The sequence below is a fragment of the Natrix helvetica genome (genome assembly GCF_964273705.1).
Source record: "Natrix helvetica genome assembly, chromosome: 7".
In the NCBI taxonomy this organism is placed as follows: domain Eukaryota; kingdom Metazoa; phylum Chordata; class Lepidosauria; order Squamata; family Natricidae; genus Natrix; species Natrix helvetica.
The window spans coordinates 13,993,658-14,012,504 of record NC_138558.1 but is presented as its reverse complement, the minus strand read 5'-3'; the positions used below and the strand labels follow the sequence as shown (position 1 = coordinate 14,012,504).

General features: G+C 41.3%; 1 protein-coding gene across 6 annotated transcripts; it reads left to right on the top strand.

Annotated features, from left to right (window-relative positions):
- Positions 1-591: 591 nt before the first annotated feature.
- On the top strand, positions 592-18,640 carry KLHL8 (kelch like family member 8). 6 transcript variants are annotated; one of them, XM_081960456.1, is made up of 11 exons: positions 666-724; positions 4,722-4,796; positions 6,763-7,067; positions 8,519-9,067; positions 10,146-10,332; positions 10,502-10,645; positions 11,446-11,557; positions 13,828-13,996; positions 14,840-14,999; positions 16,246-16,447; positions 18,329-18,640. In XM_081960456.1, exons 3-11 carry the CDS (start codon positions 6,867-6,869, stop codon positions 18,450-18,452), a joined length of 1,848 nt encoding a protein of 615 aa, XP_081816582.1. In that variant the 5' UTR covers positions 666-724; positions 4,722-4,796; positions 6,763-6,866; the 3' UTR covers positions 18,453-18,640. The 6 variants fall into 6 exon arrangements, with proteins under 6 accessions (XP_081816580.1, XP_081816578.1, XP_081816579.1 ...); XM_081960455.1 differs by having other exon boundaries at positions 680-724; positions 6,760-7,067; XM_081960454.1 differs by lacking the exon at positions 4,722-4,796 and having other exon boundaries at positions 592-711.
- The last annotated feature ends 207 nt before the right edge of the window (positions 18,641-18,847 follow it).

Sequence of the window (18,847 nt, the reverse complement as noted above, 5' to 3'; positions counted from 1 at the left end):
TGTGTAAAAGGAGTCCAGCTGGCAGCTGTCATCATACGATGAAACCCCGCCCCTTTATAATGGGAGCCACATACACAAGAGGCAGGGATTATTTGATTGCAGAGTTTTAGATACCATTTTGACCTTTAGGGGACCTGCCCTTTTTTCAGTAAACTTCAAATGATGATGATGATGATTGCTATTGTGCATTACAATTCAAATTGTAATGTACAAGCGGCAATCCTTCAAGCTTTGAACGGCTCCTGGCGCCTTTAAGGAGTTGGTACTTTGACAAGGTTGGAGAACGAGGCGCTTAAGTTGCTTCGCCTCCGGACATTACTACGATTCCCATCATGCCTTATCCGAACTTTAAAAACAATCCTTTGACCGCAACGCATGCGCAGAAAAGAAAAACCTCTCCTGGAGGCGATACGTCTCGTCTCTCCCCCTCCCCCCACCTCTCTCACACACACACAGAACGGTAAGGAGCCGCTAAGGGCACCAAAAAGAACCGCATGCGCAAACCAGTCGTTTTAAGGTCTGGGCGCAGACGCGCTTACCCTTTCTTCCACCTTCCCTCAAGTTTGTTTTGGTCTGCCCCGCCCACTTTCTGGGTTTTTTTTTCCCCTGCCCCGCCTACTTCTCCCCCGCGCCAAACCACGGCGCCTGCGCATTCTCGTTGGCGTTTGACGGATGGGGAGAGAGCGCTTGGCGGCGGCGCGCGCGTGGACGGTAACGGTCCTCGGTGCGGCTGCCTGGGACTTGTGATGGAGGGAGGGAGGCGGGGAGGCTCAGCGAGAGGGCGACGGGGCTCTGTACCTGGAAAGGGGAGAGGGCTGGGCGTTTGGCTTTCCCGAAAAGCCAGGCTTCTGCCCACCATATGTCTTCGGGCTTTTGCCTTCACGAGAGGAAGGCACTTTGTACTTGCCCAGAGGCACTTTTCTCCTTCAAAAAGCACGCTTTCCTCCCGCCTCCTGACGTGGCAAGCAGGCAGAGGAGCAGCTGGACAAAACATGGAAGGAGTGGGGTGGGAATTGGGTCGAGGAAAGGCAGCTGACTGTCCAGGTGGTCCTCCACCTACGACCATTACATTGCTAAGTGAGAAATTGATTCAGTTTGGTCCCGTTTTACAGCTTTTCTTGGTGTTAAGTTAGGTTGTTAAGTGAATCTGTCTTCCCCACTGACTTTGCTGAAGATCGCAAAAGGTTTGTCACACATGACTCAGGCATGCGGCAACAGGTGTAAGTGTGAAAAGTGGTTGTAAGTCGCTTTTTTTTCGGTGCCGGTGTGACTTTGAACGACCGCTGAACAACCTGTTGTAAGTCGAGGACTACCTGTACAGTAGTTGGATGAAAAGACGTGGGGGTCGGGCTACAAGCTACATACATTATTGATCTTCAGTCATGGTGGCTTGGTTTGGAATGATGGCTCAAGAACATCTGGGGACCCAAGGTTGAGAAAGAGAGGCTGAAGGAGTTGTGTTAAACCTAGGAGGGTTAATTTTTGCATTTTGTGTTATGTATTGGGGGGGGGGGGTTGTGTGTGGATGGCTAGAAAGTGTCTTTGGAAATCAGGTGGGGAGAGCCTGCTTGGATGAAGGAGAAGATTTTGCTATTGGGTGAAGGATCCAGTTCTCTTTGTAAGTGTATACAGGAATTTTTTTAAAAATTTCCCAAGATGACATCATGCAGGATATAAGGAAAAACATATAAGAGGAAACCAACTAAGAGAGTGTTTCAGATACTGTATGTGTGAAGTATATATATATATAAGCTTTTAGAGAATGACAAAGTAATGGAATAAGATTATAATTTCAAGAGGGAAGGAAGATGGGTCATTATGAAAGAGAATGATGAATGCTAAAGAATGATGACCTTTAAATGAACAATAAAAGGGAGGAGAATTTTAATGTATTTCACACACACACACACACACCTACCTGACTGAAGGTCATGTTACTAGCCTAACATAATTGCTCCACTGTTAATTGTTTCCTGCTGATGGTTTCAGTGAAGTCTATAAAACATTTATAGTTACTTGAACTAGGAACTCAGTAGAAGGAAGTTACATAGATGCTTGCTATGTTATGCCTTAGCTGGCTTTGAGGAAGCTATTCTGTTGATGTTTGGGCTATTATCTTATTTAGGATTGCTGGTTTTTGTATTAGCAATAACTCCTGGGGGAAGGAATTTCCCAAATGTTATTGCAACATAAATGGTTCATTCTTGAGATCTTGCAACTGTAAAATGTGTTCATTTCCGTCAAAGCAGCATAGTTTTCCAGTATGTCTTATACTTTAAAAAGTATATTTTATTGTGAAAGATCACTTATTTTGAGTTGTAAAGTCAACACTGTACAGTATATAATACTTGAATTTTGTATCGATTGTACTGATTTATGATCACTTTCTGGACTCAACTAAAAGTCTGGAAGGATTTTTAAAAAAATCTGGTTTGAGAGCAGATTATGACATCAATTACATGCATGTAAACTTGCCTTCGTTCTGGTGAATTGTCCTCCCGGGCATACTTTCCGTCACATCTCTAATATGATCACAGAGAGAACTACTTGATTCACCTATATTGCAAAATTGATTGCCTAAAGAAATCTAGTCCTCTCTCTTTAATCCTCTGTGTGAAACCAAAGAATTAAAAATCCCAAAATTGATCTTTTTATCCTCCTGCACATATTATTATAGAAGCCGTAGTGGTGCAGTGGTTGGAATGCAGTACTGCAATGTACTTCTGCCTGCTGGCTGCCTGCAATTTGACAGTTTGAATCTCACCAGGCTCAAGGTTGACTCAGTCTTCCATCCTTCCAAGGTCAGTAAAATTAGGACCCAGCTTGTTGGGGGCAATAGGCTGACTCTGTAAACTGCTTAGAGAGGGCTGTAAAGCACTGTGAAGTGGTATATAAGTCTAAGTGCTATTGCTATTTTATCTAATGTTGTGTTCTCGTAAACATTGTTTTAAATTGGTAGAGATATATCATTTTTGTTACAGAGAATATATTGATTAATATCTAATTCTGTTGGCATATGTGTCATCAATCGAATTCAAACTAAAAGAAAGTACTGTTCCATTCATATGCATAGCATGCACATTTTTCTCCATTCTTTTGACTTTGATGTAGTATTTGCCTTGAAATAGTGACTTGGTCTGCTGAGTTGTGGATCACAGAATAGCGAAGTCAGGAAGCTCTTGTTCTGTCATTTTACATTTCTCTCCTTGGTGCATATGTCAAAGGTTAGCCGTAGTTCAGGAAAACGTAGAAGCTGTGAGTGAAGCAAGCGAATCAGTTTGTATGTGAAAAAAATGTGCATTCCAACTCCAGGTCTGATTCCAAAGACAAAATCCTGAAATGAATATGCTCAAGCATTTAATTCTGCAGTCCTAGCCTTGCCTCAATTTAACTGTTGTTCACCTAGATCAGGGGTCAGCAAATCGCGGCTCTGGAGCCGCATGTGGCTCTTTTATCCCTCTGCTGTGGCTCCGTCTCCAGTCGGCACCACAATTTTGAGAGGAGCTTACGGTTAGGGATGGGGCAAGCAGAGCGCGCCAGGAGGAGGTTCTAGGGCAAGGGACGGCTTTTCCGGTCAGCTCCACAATTGATAAGGCTTTCAGTTAGGACAAGTAGAGGAAAAAAGGACGCCGCTCTAGGAGGAGACTCTATGGTGGGGGGAAGCAGACTTCCGGTCGACTCCAGAATTGAATGGGGGGCTTCCAGTTAGGACCTTTGTGGATCTTCGAGTGTTTAAGGTTGCCGACCCCTGACCTAGATTTACAAGTTGTCGCCAACTTACAACCGCAATTGAGCCCCAAATTTCTCTCACTAAATAAAGACAGTCGTTAAGTGGGTTGTGCCTCATTTTATGATTTTTGGCCCACAGTTGATAAGTGAATCATGCAGTTGTTAAGTGAATCTGGCTTCCCCCATTGCCTTTGGTTGTTGGAAGCTAGCTGGGAAGATTACAAATGGTTGACCCTGGGACACTGCAGTTGTGATAGCAAGAGCACTTATATACTTTACAGCCCCTCTAAGTGGTTTACATAGTCAGCCTATTGCACCCAACAATCTGGGTCCTCATTATACCCACCTCGGAAGGATGGAAGGATGAGTCAATCTTGAGCCTGGTGAGATTTGAACTGCCAAATTGCTGGCAGTCAGCAGAAGTAGCCTACAGTACTGCACTCTAACCACTGCGCCACCGCGGCTCTTAGTACATGCCAGTGATAAATACATGCCAGTTGTCAAGCGCCCAAATTTTGATCATGTGATTATGGGGATGCTGCAACAGTTTTAAGTGAAATTATTTTAATAAATGAGATATCTTAATTTAGAATAAATAAATTTTAATCAGCAATTAATGTATGGATTCAGTTTTGGGTAAGGGTATTTGTGAACATATGTGCATATACAGATATAATGCATGCACACCTTTCTTGGGCAGGAAATCTCCAAATTTTGTTTCAGCTGACGGCTCTATTCAAGAAGCTCCAGAGGATCTTTATTTATCTAATTTTGTCTTTTGCTTATTCTTTCTTTGGAGGTCATCATCTTAAATATAGATCGCTTTCCTCTCAAGTAATCTTGAGAGATGAAACGTGACTATGGAGATTCATTTCCAAATTTAGCAATGAAGAGAAGGGGAGATAGACATCGTTGCTTGTATTCTGTTGTGACTAGAATGGAACATTTTAACATTGTTAGACGTAGATTTGACATTTTCTGGTTTATTGCAGAACAGCTTCAGACACTTGAATCTTTAGGCTCTTGGATACGTTGGGTGCCATTTCTATTATTTGAGAGTTATTTCTGTGAGTGAATACTGTTCATGTTTTTTTTTAAACTTTGCAACAACTGCTACTGCTTTGCTCACTTTGTGTTACATAAATCACTGGGGTTCGCATGCAGAAGTGTCACAAATAGCCATAACATGGATTTGACATGTGATTTAGGTGCTTCATATGTCTTAAGATAAAGTTAAGATGCTTCATTTTCATAGGGCTGAGAGCCTTGCTAATTTTCATAGGGTTCATTGAGGGCTTCATTGCAAAAAGTTCCAAGTCACTGTTTTTAAAGTGTAGGGCTATGATGGCAAACCTACGGCACACCATAAGTGGCACCCAGAGCCCTCTCTGCAAGCACACTAGCCATCACCCCAGCCTAGCTCCACCATGCATGCATGTGCACTTCCCACAGCCAGCTAGTCTGTGGGGCTCTGCTGCACATATGCAGGGGGCGGGGCGCATGCTGGGAGTGCGCCCACATGCATGAGGAGGTGGGGCGGATGGGTGGGGTGCTTGCATTGCATTTTAGGGTCTCGCACAATGCCCCCGCACCCCATTTTGCTTCCAGATTGGTGCAGGCGGCCTTCCAGGCCCAAAACTAGCAGGTTGTTCAGATAATTTTGGGAGTGTTTTTTTTCCTTATGTTGTGTAACCTAAAATGTTCTGACCGAGGCTTCCCAAGAGCATGAAGCAAACTCTTTGTCCTGACCAAAACCCTTTTATTACTTTACTGTGAATTCTGCTCATTCACATCCAGCAAAGTCTTTCAAGGGAGGATTTACAGTCACAGACCTTATCTGGCCTGGAGAGCTGCCAGGCCGATATCTGCAGAACTTGGCAAGGAGTCTCGGAGAGTCACGAGCCAATTAAGCGAACTAATTGTCTCCTGCAAACTCCATTCCCCTTTCACTCCTCTTTGATTTCCTCTGGGAGGGGCCATTCATCATCCACCAGTGGCCTTACTCCCAAGTCGACCCCTGTTCTTTAGCTGTTCCCTTCGTCTGGCAACTCTGCACATGCGCACACTGGGAACAGGCTCCAGCTGTTCATCTGCCTCACTGATGTCTGACTCTGAAGGCAGCTGATAACTGTCGGATGGCTTTGGCCCCCTCTCTGCCTCTGATACAGAGCCCTCCTCAGAGCCTTCCCCAGACTCCACAATTGGCCCATGTTCCTCCCCAACCTCCTCACTGTCCGAATCTGCTGCTAGATCTACTGGCTGCTGGCGGGCCACAGCATAAGGCCTACTCTGGGGACCCTACCCCTAGATTCTTGTTCATATTTTGGAATAATGTTACTTGCTTTGAGTTAATTGTAGGCTATAATTCAGAAACCACTAAGTTAAAGCATACACTGTAGTTCCCATTACTGATGACTTCACCTGGGCATTGAACTAAAAAGGTTTCAAGCATTTTTGTTTAAAGGTATAATCCGCTTAAATAGTAAGAGTAAATTTACGTATCTGTGGTAAAAACATATCTAATCTCTTCTCAGCAATAATTACCATTTTGATTCACAGTTCTTCATTTACGCTGAATTTTGACTAAATTATGTTCATGTGTCGGTACAGAAAACTGTTTGCATCTAGAAAAAAAGAGTGTCCTACAATTTTAACTCTGAGTTGAATAAAATGCCCCCCCAAAAAAATGTCAGTGTGACATGATCTACTTCTTGTTCAGTAGAAAAATTGCCAATTTTCAGTTATTCTTCATGCTATACTAAATAGACCTGCAGAACAGAAAATATGCATCATGAGCTTCTTCTAAATGTTGAAGGCAGTGCATGATTTAAGCTTCCTTGATTGTCTCTTTTCAAAATATACTAATTTTAGTTCCAGTCAAAACCTATAAGCCCCTTTCTTGATTTTCCATTTATTTGCATTGATCTGTTCAAAGAAGCAGAAGAATAGCTGGCAAAGTATTTGTGGAAATATGTGTTTCAGGCATACCATTGAGATAAATACTCTATTTTACGTTTTCTTTTAAATCAGCAGATATTGGCTATACCCAAATGGATGTTCGCTGGTGCGCATAACAGGATGTGTGCTGGGTCTTTTCATGGAGACTGAAAGTACACTTGGAAAAAGATAAACAGCTAATGGCTTCTGAATCAATGGTCCCAGAACAAGGAAAACATGCGGTGACCGGAAAAAGACATCAAAAGCAGGAAAGGACACCTTTGAGCTGTGATGGGGAAGACGACACATTTGTATTTGAAGCAAATGAAGCTTGGAAGGATTTTCACAGCTCTCTTCTCCATTTCTACGAAGCTGGAGAGCTTTGTGATGTGACGCTAAAGGTAGTGATTTATAGTTTTGAGTTTCTGTATGGAATGTCCCATGTATTTTGGGAAGTACTAGAAGACGTATTTGCTTTTCATTCACTTGTGTTTCCACTGACTGACTGGGAATGAAGTTCCAGCATTTACATTGCTCTTTTTTATTGAAAAGTTGCTAGAAATCTTATAGCAGGACAGTGAATACTTATTGGAATCTTGCAGTGGCTCTGTATAATGATGAATATGAACACAAATGAAAAAAAATCACTTTCTGTCTAAATTAAGCATGTATAATAATTAGAAATTTAGTACCTAGGCAAGTTCACTTAGCTGGCATGAAATATACCATTGAATGAACTTGTAGGATGAAAACGTACATGTACCAAGAATTTGTGCACAAATAAGAGATTCCTCCATAATGCCCATGTTAAGAGGGGGGGGGGTTCTTTGAATGGAGAAAGAGGTATGGTAGCTACAATGGGTTACAATGTGTTGTGCAAATAGTTATAAACAGTTTATAGCTGAACAAACATTTTTTTGCACCCAGCAATTTAGCTCATAGTTAAGCAGAAAGTCGTTAACATAAAAGATACGTTGACTACATGTGTATAATTTATCATACAGCTTTTTAAAAAGTATAGAGGAGTTGAGTAGATGTAGTGATAGTTCTGACTCAGTTAGCTACCTGTAAATAATAAAAAAAGGCAGCAGATTCAGGAACAGAATAAATTTACTAATCATTAATTGTAAAATAAAACAGTGGCCCCCAACCTTTTTGGCACCAGGGACTGGTTCCTTGGAGAGAGGATTTTTTGAAGACCAGAGGGGGCACAGTCTCACACATTGCCTGCATCCTACAGATGGGGCTTTGCGTAGCCCAGTTTCTAGTGTGCCTCACACCAGTGCCGGTCCATGGCCGGGCGTGGTGATTGGGGGTTTCCTGAAATAGAAAGTAATACTTCAATCATCTTCAGGCAGGAAGAAAAAAGGGGAAACTGGAAAAACTTATACCAGTCAGATAAGTAACACTTTCTAAGAGTAGAAGCAAAATGAAAACATTTGCAAGAATTTTTAATTTACTGAAATATTTTAAAAAAACCATATTATCAAACATTCTATTTGATTTGTAGACTTGTGCATTCCTTTAAATAACGGGCCTTTAGTAGCTTCACTAAATAATGGAGGGCACCTGAATTCTACCTCCAATACTTATTTTCTCCACTTGCTTTATTTTTGTACTTTCACTTTTTTGAGTTTGATCAGCTTTCCTGGTATTAAATGTTCTGGGCTCGAGAACATGTTTTCAACCTAGGATCAGTTTTTGTGGGGGTCAGAACAATATCAATAGAACGTATGTTTAAAAACCCTCTTCAGTGTTCAAGACCCATTAATTTTATTTAGCCGCTGTTGTCTCTGTTTTGCCTTAAGCTAAAGTGAGCTACTGTTAACATTCTGATATGTTTTACTTCCAGGTGGGCTCAAAGTTGATTACCTGTCACAAGCTTGTCCTGGCTTGTGTAATACCTTACTTCAGAGCCATGTTTCTTTCGGAAATGGCAGAAGCTAAACAATCATTGATTGAAATCAAAGATTTTGACGGTGATGCCATTGAAGACTTGGTCAAGTTTGTGTATTCCTCCCGGCTAATGTTGACTGTTGACAATGTCCAGCCTCTCTTATACGCCGCCTGCATTCTCCAAGTGGAGATAGTGGCCAAAGCTTGCTGTGAGTACATGAAGCTGCACTTTCACCCTTCCAATTGCCTGGCAGTGAGGGCCTTTGCAGAGAGTCACCACCGTATTGACCTGATGGACATGGCTGACCACTACGCCTGTGAACACTTTGTTGAAGTGGTGGAATGTGAAGACTTTGTGAGTGTATCACCTCAGCACCTTCATAAACTCTTGTCTTCAAGTGACCTGAGCATTGAGAATGAAAAGCAAGTTTATTGTGCTGCTATTAAATGGCTTTTGGCCAATCCCCAGCACCATGCTTTATGGTTAGATGCAATAGTTGCTCAGGTAAGAACCACATGAGAGAAGGATAAAAGTGCTGTTAATATCTATATTGTTCCTCTCATCGTATTTTTTTTTTAAAAAATTGACGGTACTTCTCAAGCAGCCATATTTTTTTCTTTATGTAGCTTTAATGGTATATGTATAAACTGAGCACAATTGGTTCTCTTAACTTCAGCCAAATAATAGGTGCCCTTTGCTTTTGTTAGATTCAACTCCTTATGTCCATTTAGACTTGGAGACAGTATGGAAATAGATTCCATTCATCTAGCCTTCATATATCCTGGTGTTTTCCCATCCAGTTACTGATTAGCCTAGGTCTCCAGGTTGAAAATTAGCAGCCAGAAAGAAGATGGCCACTGTTGTTACAGATTTTGTTGAATATTGACAGTCCTGCACTCTATAATTATGTAAATGACAACCTGCAGCATAGAGGCAGGATGACCAAAGAATGCCTAATAGGGGAATTGGAATGAAATTTATTGCCATTTGTCCTCAAGGATATTCCCTCTCCGTATAGTGCTACTAAGGTGAGACAGTGTCTGTAGTTCGCTTTGAATAAATGACAGGATCTGATAGGTTCATTAATGGAGCTGATCTTTACGGCATGATGATTAAAATGGTTAGCTTTCTATTTGCACGCTTTTGACTATTTAGCTCAAAAGATAGTCAGCTCTTTCAGGACTTCTTCAATAAGCAAGCCATTAGGAAGCAGTTTGGTAGCATCTCTCGTGGTTCAAAGTGCTTCGTTCCAGTCTGAACTTGCCTTGCAGTGTTATCCTAGTGAAATATGCATATTACACCCTTGCACTGGTTCAATAAAATTAAAACTAGTTTAACCAACCAGACTTGTTGATAAATAAAGGTTATTTATTCTTGAAATTCATTGCCATTCATTGAAATTCATGATACCATACCAGTTATCTGACCACAGTAGGCAAAATTCCTATATCCTTGGATAATGCAGCAGTACGAATGAAAGTGCTCTGTAGCCTGGCATCGTCTCGTTGGTCCAAGTGAAATGGGAAGATGTTCATTTCGATCTTGATGCTGTTCAATTCATCATTTTTGTTTGTTCCCTTAGGTACGCCTGCCTCTGTTACCTGTTTGTTTCCTCATGGGAGTTGTTGCAAAAGAACAAATAGTCAAGCAGAACTTAAAATGCCGAGATTTGTTAGATGAAGCAAGAAACTACCATCTTCATTTAAGTAGTCATACAGTACCAGATTTTGAATATTCTGTTCGGACAACCCCAAGGAAACACACAGCAGGTATCTATTTTTTCCTGATATGCCACTGGTATAGGTGTGAAAATTTCTTGTTCTGTGAAATCCTGTTAATGAGTTCACAGAGTGCTTTATTTGATACATGCTGAATTTTATTAATTAATTAAAATCTTATCAAAGAAGCTCTTCTCCATTTTGTTATTTTTCCTGTTAGGTGTCCTTTTCTGTGTTGGAGGACGTGGGGGATCAGGCGACCCATTTCGCAGTATTGAATGCTACTCGATAAATAAAAATAGCTGGTTTTTTGGTCCTGAAATGAACAGTAGAAGGAGGCATGTAGGAGTAATCTCTGTAGGAGGTTTGTAAGAAGAACATTCTATTTTCAAATAATTCTGTATTGTACTTTATGATTCAGCCGTTCTCTCTACCCTATAATCACTGTATTTTCCAAGGAGGAAGAAAGTTCTGAATTTAAGATGATTACCACAAAAGCAAAGCAAAAAAGATAGTTGGGAGGGAAAATAGGACTAATGTCCCATGTGGTGCACAATGTCCTCATTTTTTCAACCTAGGAAATCCCCCCTAATAAATTTCTTAAGAGAATGTATATTAGTTTGTGCATCACAGTTAACTTGCCATAAATCACTTTCCAAAAATTTCACCAGAGCAAAAATGAATTACTAATATCTATAATTCTTCATTTATAAAATTTACCTCATCTCTATATACCAAGCTCTCTCTCTCAAACACAAAATTGTATTATATTTCTGTTTTTCATGCATGTATGTACACAGTGAGAGTGGCGCAGTGGCCTAGAGGTGGAGCTCTTGCCTCACGATCGGGAGGCTGTGAGTTCGATCCTAGGTAGAGGCAGATATTTCTTTCTCTGGGCACAATGAGAATATATCTGCTGATCAAAACTCCGCATTGGCGACAGGAAGGGCATCTGGCCATTAAAACACTCCGCTAGCTGCATTCAGTTGCCCAGACCCAAGGGGGGGGGGGGGAAGAACCTTTCAGTTAATTTTGCAAAACATTTATTAATTACAATTAGCTATGTCTGAGCAGATTGTAATATTAGTGATAAATAGCAATAGAATAAGACGATGGGTTACTCTTACTTTACTTCCTAAGGAATATATTGTCTGACTGTTTCAGGTAAAGTTTATGCTGTGGGTGGGCACGATGGAAATGAGCACCTGGGCAGCATGGAAGTGTTTGATCCGCTCACAAATAAATGGATGATGAAAGCATCAATGAATACCAAAAGGTAGGTAAATTTGGAGGAATGGATGGATTCATATGAGACATTGTTTATTACATAATTGACATGGACCAAGTAATTAAACACTTCCAGTACCTCCATACCCATCATTTTTTATTACATTTATTAGTCACATTTGTACACCCCACCAAGAGACATTCTGGGCAGCTTACTGCAAGTGAATAAAACAACAAATATAAAAACAGCAAATCTAAAGCTACATGATGTCATCATCCAAAACAAATTTGCAATATGGGGAAAGAATGATGGGACTATGAAATATAGATGAGGCTTTAAGATTAAAAGAACAAAAATCAGTGCAAAGCAATCATAAAGTTCTTTTAAATCTGTCATTCGTAGCTAAAGTGGATTAGGAAAATATTTCAGACAATATTAAGTTGTAGAAAAAATTAAGCTTCTCAAAGTTGGCAGTGATTGATTGTGATAAAGGAAACTATGGGCAGACCAGATATTGAAATAAAAACATTTACTGAAAATAGATAATTTTATCATGTAGAGTTCTGCAAAACCAATAGGTTTTTTGTTTATTACTGTGGAGATACTTTCAAACTTCTGTTTGCCAGAGTAAGTGGAAGCAGAGAGACTTTTGCTGAGCCAAGGCTTATACACCAGTACAACTTTACCTGGACTGGGAAGTCTTGGCAGTAGTAATTCTTAGCCTTATTAGCAGGCATTTTGGCCGTTGCATCCCTGCCAGCATAGCACTGCCCTTAAAGACAAATCAGAGGATAACATACAGTGTCCAGGATGTTAGTGGATGAGAGCTGCCATGGGAACATAGCATATATGTCCAGGCACTGCATTGGTTGCTGATAGGCTTCCAATTTGAATTGTGGGTGCTGACCTATAAACGCTTATACGACTTGGCTCTGTGGTACCTAAAGGGCTGTCTCCTCCAGCTAGACTTGGCTTTTGTGTACTCACTGAGAGAAATCAAAGGGCCATATGGGCTTGTAGTCCTCTGCTGTAGTAGCCTTCACAGTATGGAAAACCTTGCCTTGAGACTGGAGGTATACCTAGCATGCTCCCTAATGCGTTTCCATAAAGCAGTTAAGATGGAGCTTTCCGAATGGGTTTTTGGAAGCTCACTGATAGGGAAAGTTGTTGATTGGTTAGTCATCTTCTTCTTGTGCCATATCCGTCATTGGACGTTGGCGATCATCTTGGCCATCCTGTTTTGATCAACAGCCGCATGAAAAAGTGCTGTTGAGTTTTAGTCCAAACCAGTCCCTTACTGTAGATTTTGAAGCCATGATGTTCTTCTTCTGCCTGGACCTCATTTGTGAGTGAAGGATGCTGTATTTTTCTGGGTGTCGCATCACAGGCCCAAAATATTCTTTTGCTTTTTTATGGTTTTGATGAATTCCCTTGGCTTTCCCAAGCGGTTTATCCCTTGGTTAGTCTAGTGGTTCTTTTTGATGACTTGCCGTATTTTTCGGATATAAGACGGACCTTTTTCCCTCAAAAAAGAGGGTGAAAATCTGGGTGCATCTTACACACTGATTACAGCATTTTTGGCCTCCCGAAACCCTGCCCCCTTTGCAAAAATGGTCGTGCATAGCCTTTAGGAGGCTTCCAGAGTGCTCCTGGGGGCTGGGGAGGGCAAAAATGAGTGGAAAATGGGCCTTTTTTTGCTCATTTGTGCCCCACCCCACCCCCCAGGAGCACTCTACAAGCCTCCTAAAGGATGTGCATGTCCTTTTTTTGACCAAAAATGGGCCCATTTTTGCAAAAAATGGTCCGTTTTTGGGAGGTCTGCAGAGTGCAAAACCTTTTTTAAAAAATTTGCCTCTTCAAAATCTTGGTGCGTCTTATACTCCGGTGCAGCTTATATTCCGAAAAATACGGTACATATTTTCTTTTTCTTTTTGGTAAACTATAAATAAAATTTAGGTTTTCTTACATTACATGTTGACCTTTGTTACCCAAGTGAATTAAAGATAAAACTACATATACCTTATAAGGATCACAGTGGCTCGAGTGGTTGGAACCGGGCAGGAGGTTAAAACATTCAAGACCCAAGAACTGCCCTGGGGCGGGGTTGAGCTCTTGTCCTTCACTCCAGCTCCTGCTGGGGACATGAAATGAGCCCCCAACTGAGCGTCTCCAGGGCAACAATGATGTCAGCCGCTAATCCTTTCAGCCCAGAATTGCCTCGGGGCTTCTGACACGAGTGCAAAAATATACCTTATGAGTACATTTGCTGCTTTATTTTTAAATATAGTTGGATAAGTGACAGTCTGCTTTTTTGCCAGGAGAGGAATTGCTCTGGCCTCTCTTGGAGGCCCCATTTATGCCATCGGAGGCTTAGATGATAACACTTGCTTCAGTGAGGTGGAGAGATATGATATGGAATCCGACCAGTGGAGCGGAGTTGCCTCTATGAACACCCCTCGTGGAGGAGTTGGCTCTGTAGCTCTTCTGGTGAGTCTCTTGTGCAGCCTTGAAATGGGCAGCTAGCATTGCCTGCCACAGCAGAAATAGTAAGATCTTATGGAGTCCCTCAGCTATAACTATGTTCAGTTCAGGGGCTATTTTCCAATGGTAAATGAGATGTGGAATGAAACAGGTGAGGTGAGAGAAATACAGCAATGTAGTAGTATAAACACCTAAGACAGTTCAATATTTTTCAGACTTTCGCCTCTAGGTTTCAGTTTATCCAGTTGGATTGCAATTTGTATTGTTTCACTATTTTTACAATTCAATGTGAGATAGTTAAACTTAGGCTGACAAGGGTAAATTAATACATGTGATTTAAGATGAAGTATGGGTTTGTTTATACCTAGACATATAACGTATTTTTCAAAGTATAAGACGCACCAAGGTTTTGAAGAAGCAAATTTAAAAAAAAAGTTTCTGCACTCTGCAAACCTCTAAAAATAGCCCGTTTTTTGCGACAACGGGCCCATTTTTCTTTTCAAAAAAAGGGGCATGAATAACCTTTAGGAGGCTTATGGAGTGCTCCTGGGGGGTGGGATTGGGGTCAAAAACAAGCAAAAAACTGCCTGTATTTTACTCATTTCTGCCCTCCCTAGCATCCAGAAGCACTCTGAAAGCCTCCTAAAGGCTCTGCACGGCCATTTTGGTGAAGGGGGCGGGGCTTCGGGAGGCAAAAAATGCTGTATTCAGTGTATAAGACGCACCCAGATTTTCAGCCTCTTTTTTGAGGGAAAAAGGTGCTTCTTATACTCCGAAAAATACGGTACATGTGCATATGCAAACACACACACACAAATTTATAGAATCTTCCTTTTTTTCTCATTTCAGAACAATGTATATGCCGTTGGTGGGAACGATGGTGTAGCTTCTCTGTCTAGTGTGGAGAAATATGATCCTTATCTTGATAAATGGATAGAAGTGAAAGAAATGGGTCAGCGGAGAGCTGGCAATGGGGTTAGTGAACTTCATGGCTCTTTATATGTGGTAGGTGAGTAACGTTCAGCCCTTTCTCACTTTTGATCCCCTTATATTCTCATAGCTTTGCTTGAACTTCAGTAATAGAAGCAGATTATGGTGAAGAGAAGACACCGGTTTTCTGTTACATTACAGCCAATATCTAAGGAGCTGCCCCATAGAAGGGGAGGGTCAACCTAATCTCCAAAGCACCTGAAGGCAGAACAAGAAGCAATGAATGGCAATCAATCAAGGAGAGAACCAACCTAGAACTAAGGAGAAGTTTCCTGACAGTTAGAACAGTTGATCAGTGGCACCGCTTGCCTTCAGAAGTTGTGGGTGGTCCATCACTGAAGGTTTTAAAGAAGAGATTGGACGACTACTTGTCTGAAGTGGTATAGGGTCTCCTGTTGAGCAAGGGCTAAGAAAGCCTCCAAGGTCCCTTCCAACTCTGCTATTCTGTTAAGTATGAGTGTCTGTGAACTCTGACCGAGGAAGGAGCAGGTGTGGGGGCTGGACAAGCAGATTGGACATGGCATGTTGAGTTACGCTGAGGACTTAGTTTGGCCAGTTAAGTTAACAAGAGTCTGTTCTGGTTTTCAGACCCAATCCCTGAATGCTCAAGGGAGTGAGGAGAAGAATCTTCATCAGATTACTTCACCTTTAGAGGGTTAGTTTTTGCTAGTCAGCAAACTAGTTACTTGCTAGTCAGTTCCCCTCCTCTCTGCTTACATGCATGTAACATTATTATTATACTTGGTCATGTTAATTTGTAAATGGTAGGCTAAAGTAATAGTTATCCTTGGGGTGGAAATAGTTGTGATGGGCAATCCATCTTTTACAATAAACCTATCATTGCTTGGGTGAAGAATTCTCTTAGCAGATCTATTGCATTTTGATACGATGTTTGAATAACGGAATGTATGGTATGCTTCCAGTGGTGGGTTCCAGGTGGTATGGCCCAGTACAGCCATACCAGTAGTAGCCGAGAGCAGCGGTTACCGTACTGGTACGGTGGCTCGTTTGGCCCACCCACTTGCCCACGTTCCATAGCTGACCGGCCAATTGTGCATGTGCGCTGCACCTGCGCAACCTCTGCCGAGCAGCTTGGTGTCACAGGGCTGTGGCGTGTGCAGCACGCGTGCCCAATTAGGACGCCCGGACCCGTGCCCAGCGTACCGATTGCGACAGGATCCAGAACTCACCACTGTATGCTTCCTATAATGTTGGTAGTCATTAACTACCAAGAGTCATGTACCTGTCTGTCTGTTCTTGTGCAGGTGGCTTTGACGACAATTCTCCACTTAGCTCGGTTGAGAGATTTGACCCTCGCACTAATAAGTGGGAATACGTAGCAGAACTAACAACTCCTAGAGGTGGAGTTGGCATAGCAACATTAATGGGCAAAATTTTTGCTGTTGGAGGACATAATGGGAATGCTTACCTGAACACAGTGGAAACCTTTGATCCAGTAGCAAACAGGTAATTGGAAGCCCTCTTTGTACTCCAAGCGTTTGAAAGTATGTGGAAGAGCTCATGCAAAGCTTAGATGGCAAACAATTCAGCTACTTTAACCATTTGTAAGGAAGGTACTCTTTACATTTTGTCAGGTCTCACTGGGTGATTTTTCACAGCTCTTTTGGCTTGTTCACTTCTTACTTGGCTGATTAAAAGTAGGAAGACTTTGGTATAGTCAGTTTTGATATATAATTTTCATGTTTTTACACTACTCATTAAGCAGCTTTTTTGACTCGATATAAATCTCTACATTTTGTGCCATGAATCAATCGTGAGAAGATCAAGTGTCCTAGAGTGTGGAGTAACTTGAGGAATTGATTTTTAAGCAAGCACTTGCTCTAGGAGAGAGGCATCATTAAGGTGTGGATTGGCATCAGGCCTCACTTTTCTTCAGGATTAAATTTGTAGCAAAAGCTGAATTGTTAATTTGTTTTCAACAGTTTAGATATTAAGGGAGAATTTGTACAAAAGTTCTAAATTTGGCACTTGTGTCTGTTTGAATCTCTTTTTTGTTACTGATTATTTTTACACAGTTTGGTTCATCCATTATGTCATCTTATAATGTGATTTTTGGATCTCATTTTGGCTTAGTTTGCTGTGTTAATTCAGCCATTGTGATTCAAACCATAGTTTATGAGTGCAGTATGAAATCCATCCAGTGATTGAAGTCATATGTTGTTATGAATCATATGTTGGGGTTCCAAATAACATTCTCAATCAAATAAGACTCCGAGGCTAGAGATTCCTCAACGTTCCAATTTATTAGAGAAGCCATGTTGGCACATCTGGGAAAACCCGAATCTGAAAGCTTCCAGATTTTCCCCACCCAGTTGAAAGTTCAAGACCCTGACCCAGCACCCACATGTCCATCACATGGTCCAATCAGTCACTGTCCCACAAGGAGATTCCTTCCAGTGAGGCCTCTCCAGGTTCCAAGGCAAATGACGACTCTCTAAGAAGGAATGTTATTTTGACTACATATCTCCCATGCTCCATACAATCTCCCCTCCCAGTTTCCCACAGCAGAATATCTGGCAGGCTTGAGGCCCCCTGCAAAAGATGGCTTCCAAGCCTGATATAATTGTCAGGGTTCCAAATAGCATCCAAAATTAAATCAGAGTCCAAGGCAAAGTATTGCTCAAAGTTCCAATTTATTAAGAGAGCCACGTTGGCACATCTGGGAAAACCCGAATCTGAAAGCTTCCCGGTTTTCCCCACCCAGTTGAAAGTTAATGAACTTGCCCCACACCCACCAGCCCATCACATGGCCCAATCTTTTACTGCCACGCTGACAGTTCCACCCATCCAGTTCTGGTCAGTTGCAGAGACAAAAGATGACATTGGCTTTCAAGACAGAAATTTCTTTTGGGCTACATAGCATCCAACTCTGTACAATCCCCCCTCCCATTTTCCCACAATAGAAAAGGCATAGTAGAATAATAGAAAGTGTGGCAGGCCAAAGATCCAAAAGAAAAGATGGCTGCAGGCCTGACAAATGTATTTAATTGTAGTTTGTTGGGTGCATCTCTGTTATACAACAAGCTATGGCATCATTTATGAGCCACGGTTTCACAATAGTTCACCGTTTTGCTGACATGGCTTAGCGTTTGTGTGATTTCCAATCTTGGTTTCAAATGATCCTTACTGTTCCATCTTCAGCAAACTTTTCTTCGTGTGTTTAATTTCAACTTAAAGATTTAAATAGACACCAACATAAAAGTATTTTAAAATTGAATTGGTGCACGAGATTGAGATGTATTTAGCCTGCAGCCTAACTTTTTTCACACTAAGATCAGGAAAAAGCAAAGTAACTTGACTTGCATTTCTTTTCTTTTTTTTCTTTAGATGGGAGCTGGTGGACTCCGTGTCTCACTGCAGAGCTGGGGCAGGGGTTGCTGTGTGCTCTTGCCTAAGCAGTCAAATTCGTGATATGGGTCAAGGTTCCAGCAACGTGGTGGACTGCATGTGAATTTGGGTTGAAGCCTGCTATGATTGTGAAATGCTTTCAGCCTCCTTTACTATTGTACAAAGATTTCTGAATGTTTAAAGCAATATATGTAAATATACTAGGATATTTTTTTGTATGAAAATCTGAGTGCTGTGGAAGTTTTAAAATATTTACTTACAATAAAAACTTGAAAAAATATTGAAGAAGTGTTCAACAAAAATAGAAGATGTCATTCAATGGAGGCTTAAAATACATCCCTCTATCTTCATAGAAAATTTGATGAGGGATTTCATTTCAGTCATTATCTTAAAGTATTCCAGAATGTGACGACTATCTATCAATCTTATTTCGTAGTTTTCTCAAATAACCTTCTGAAATGCTTATACATTAAAAGAATTCACTAAGACCCCACAAAG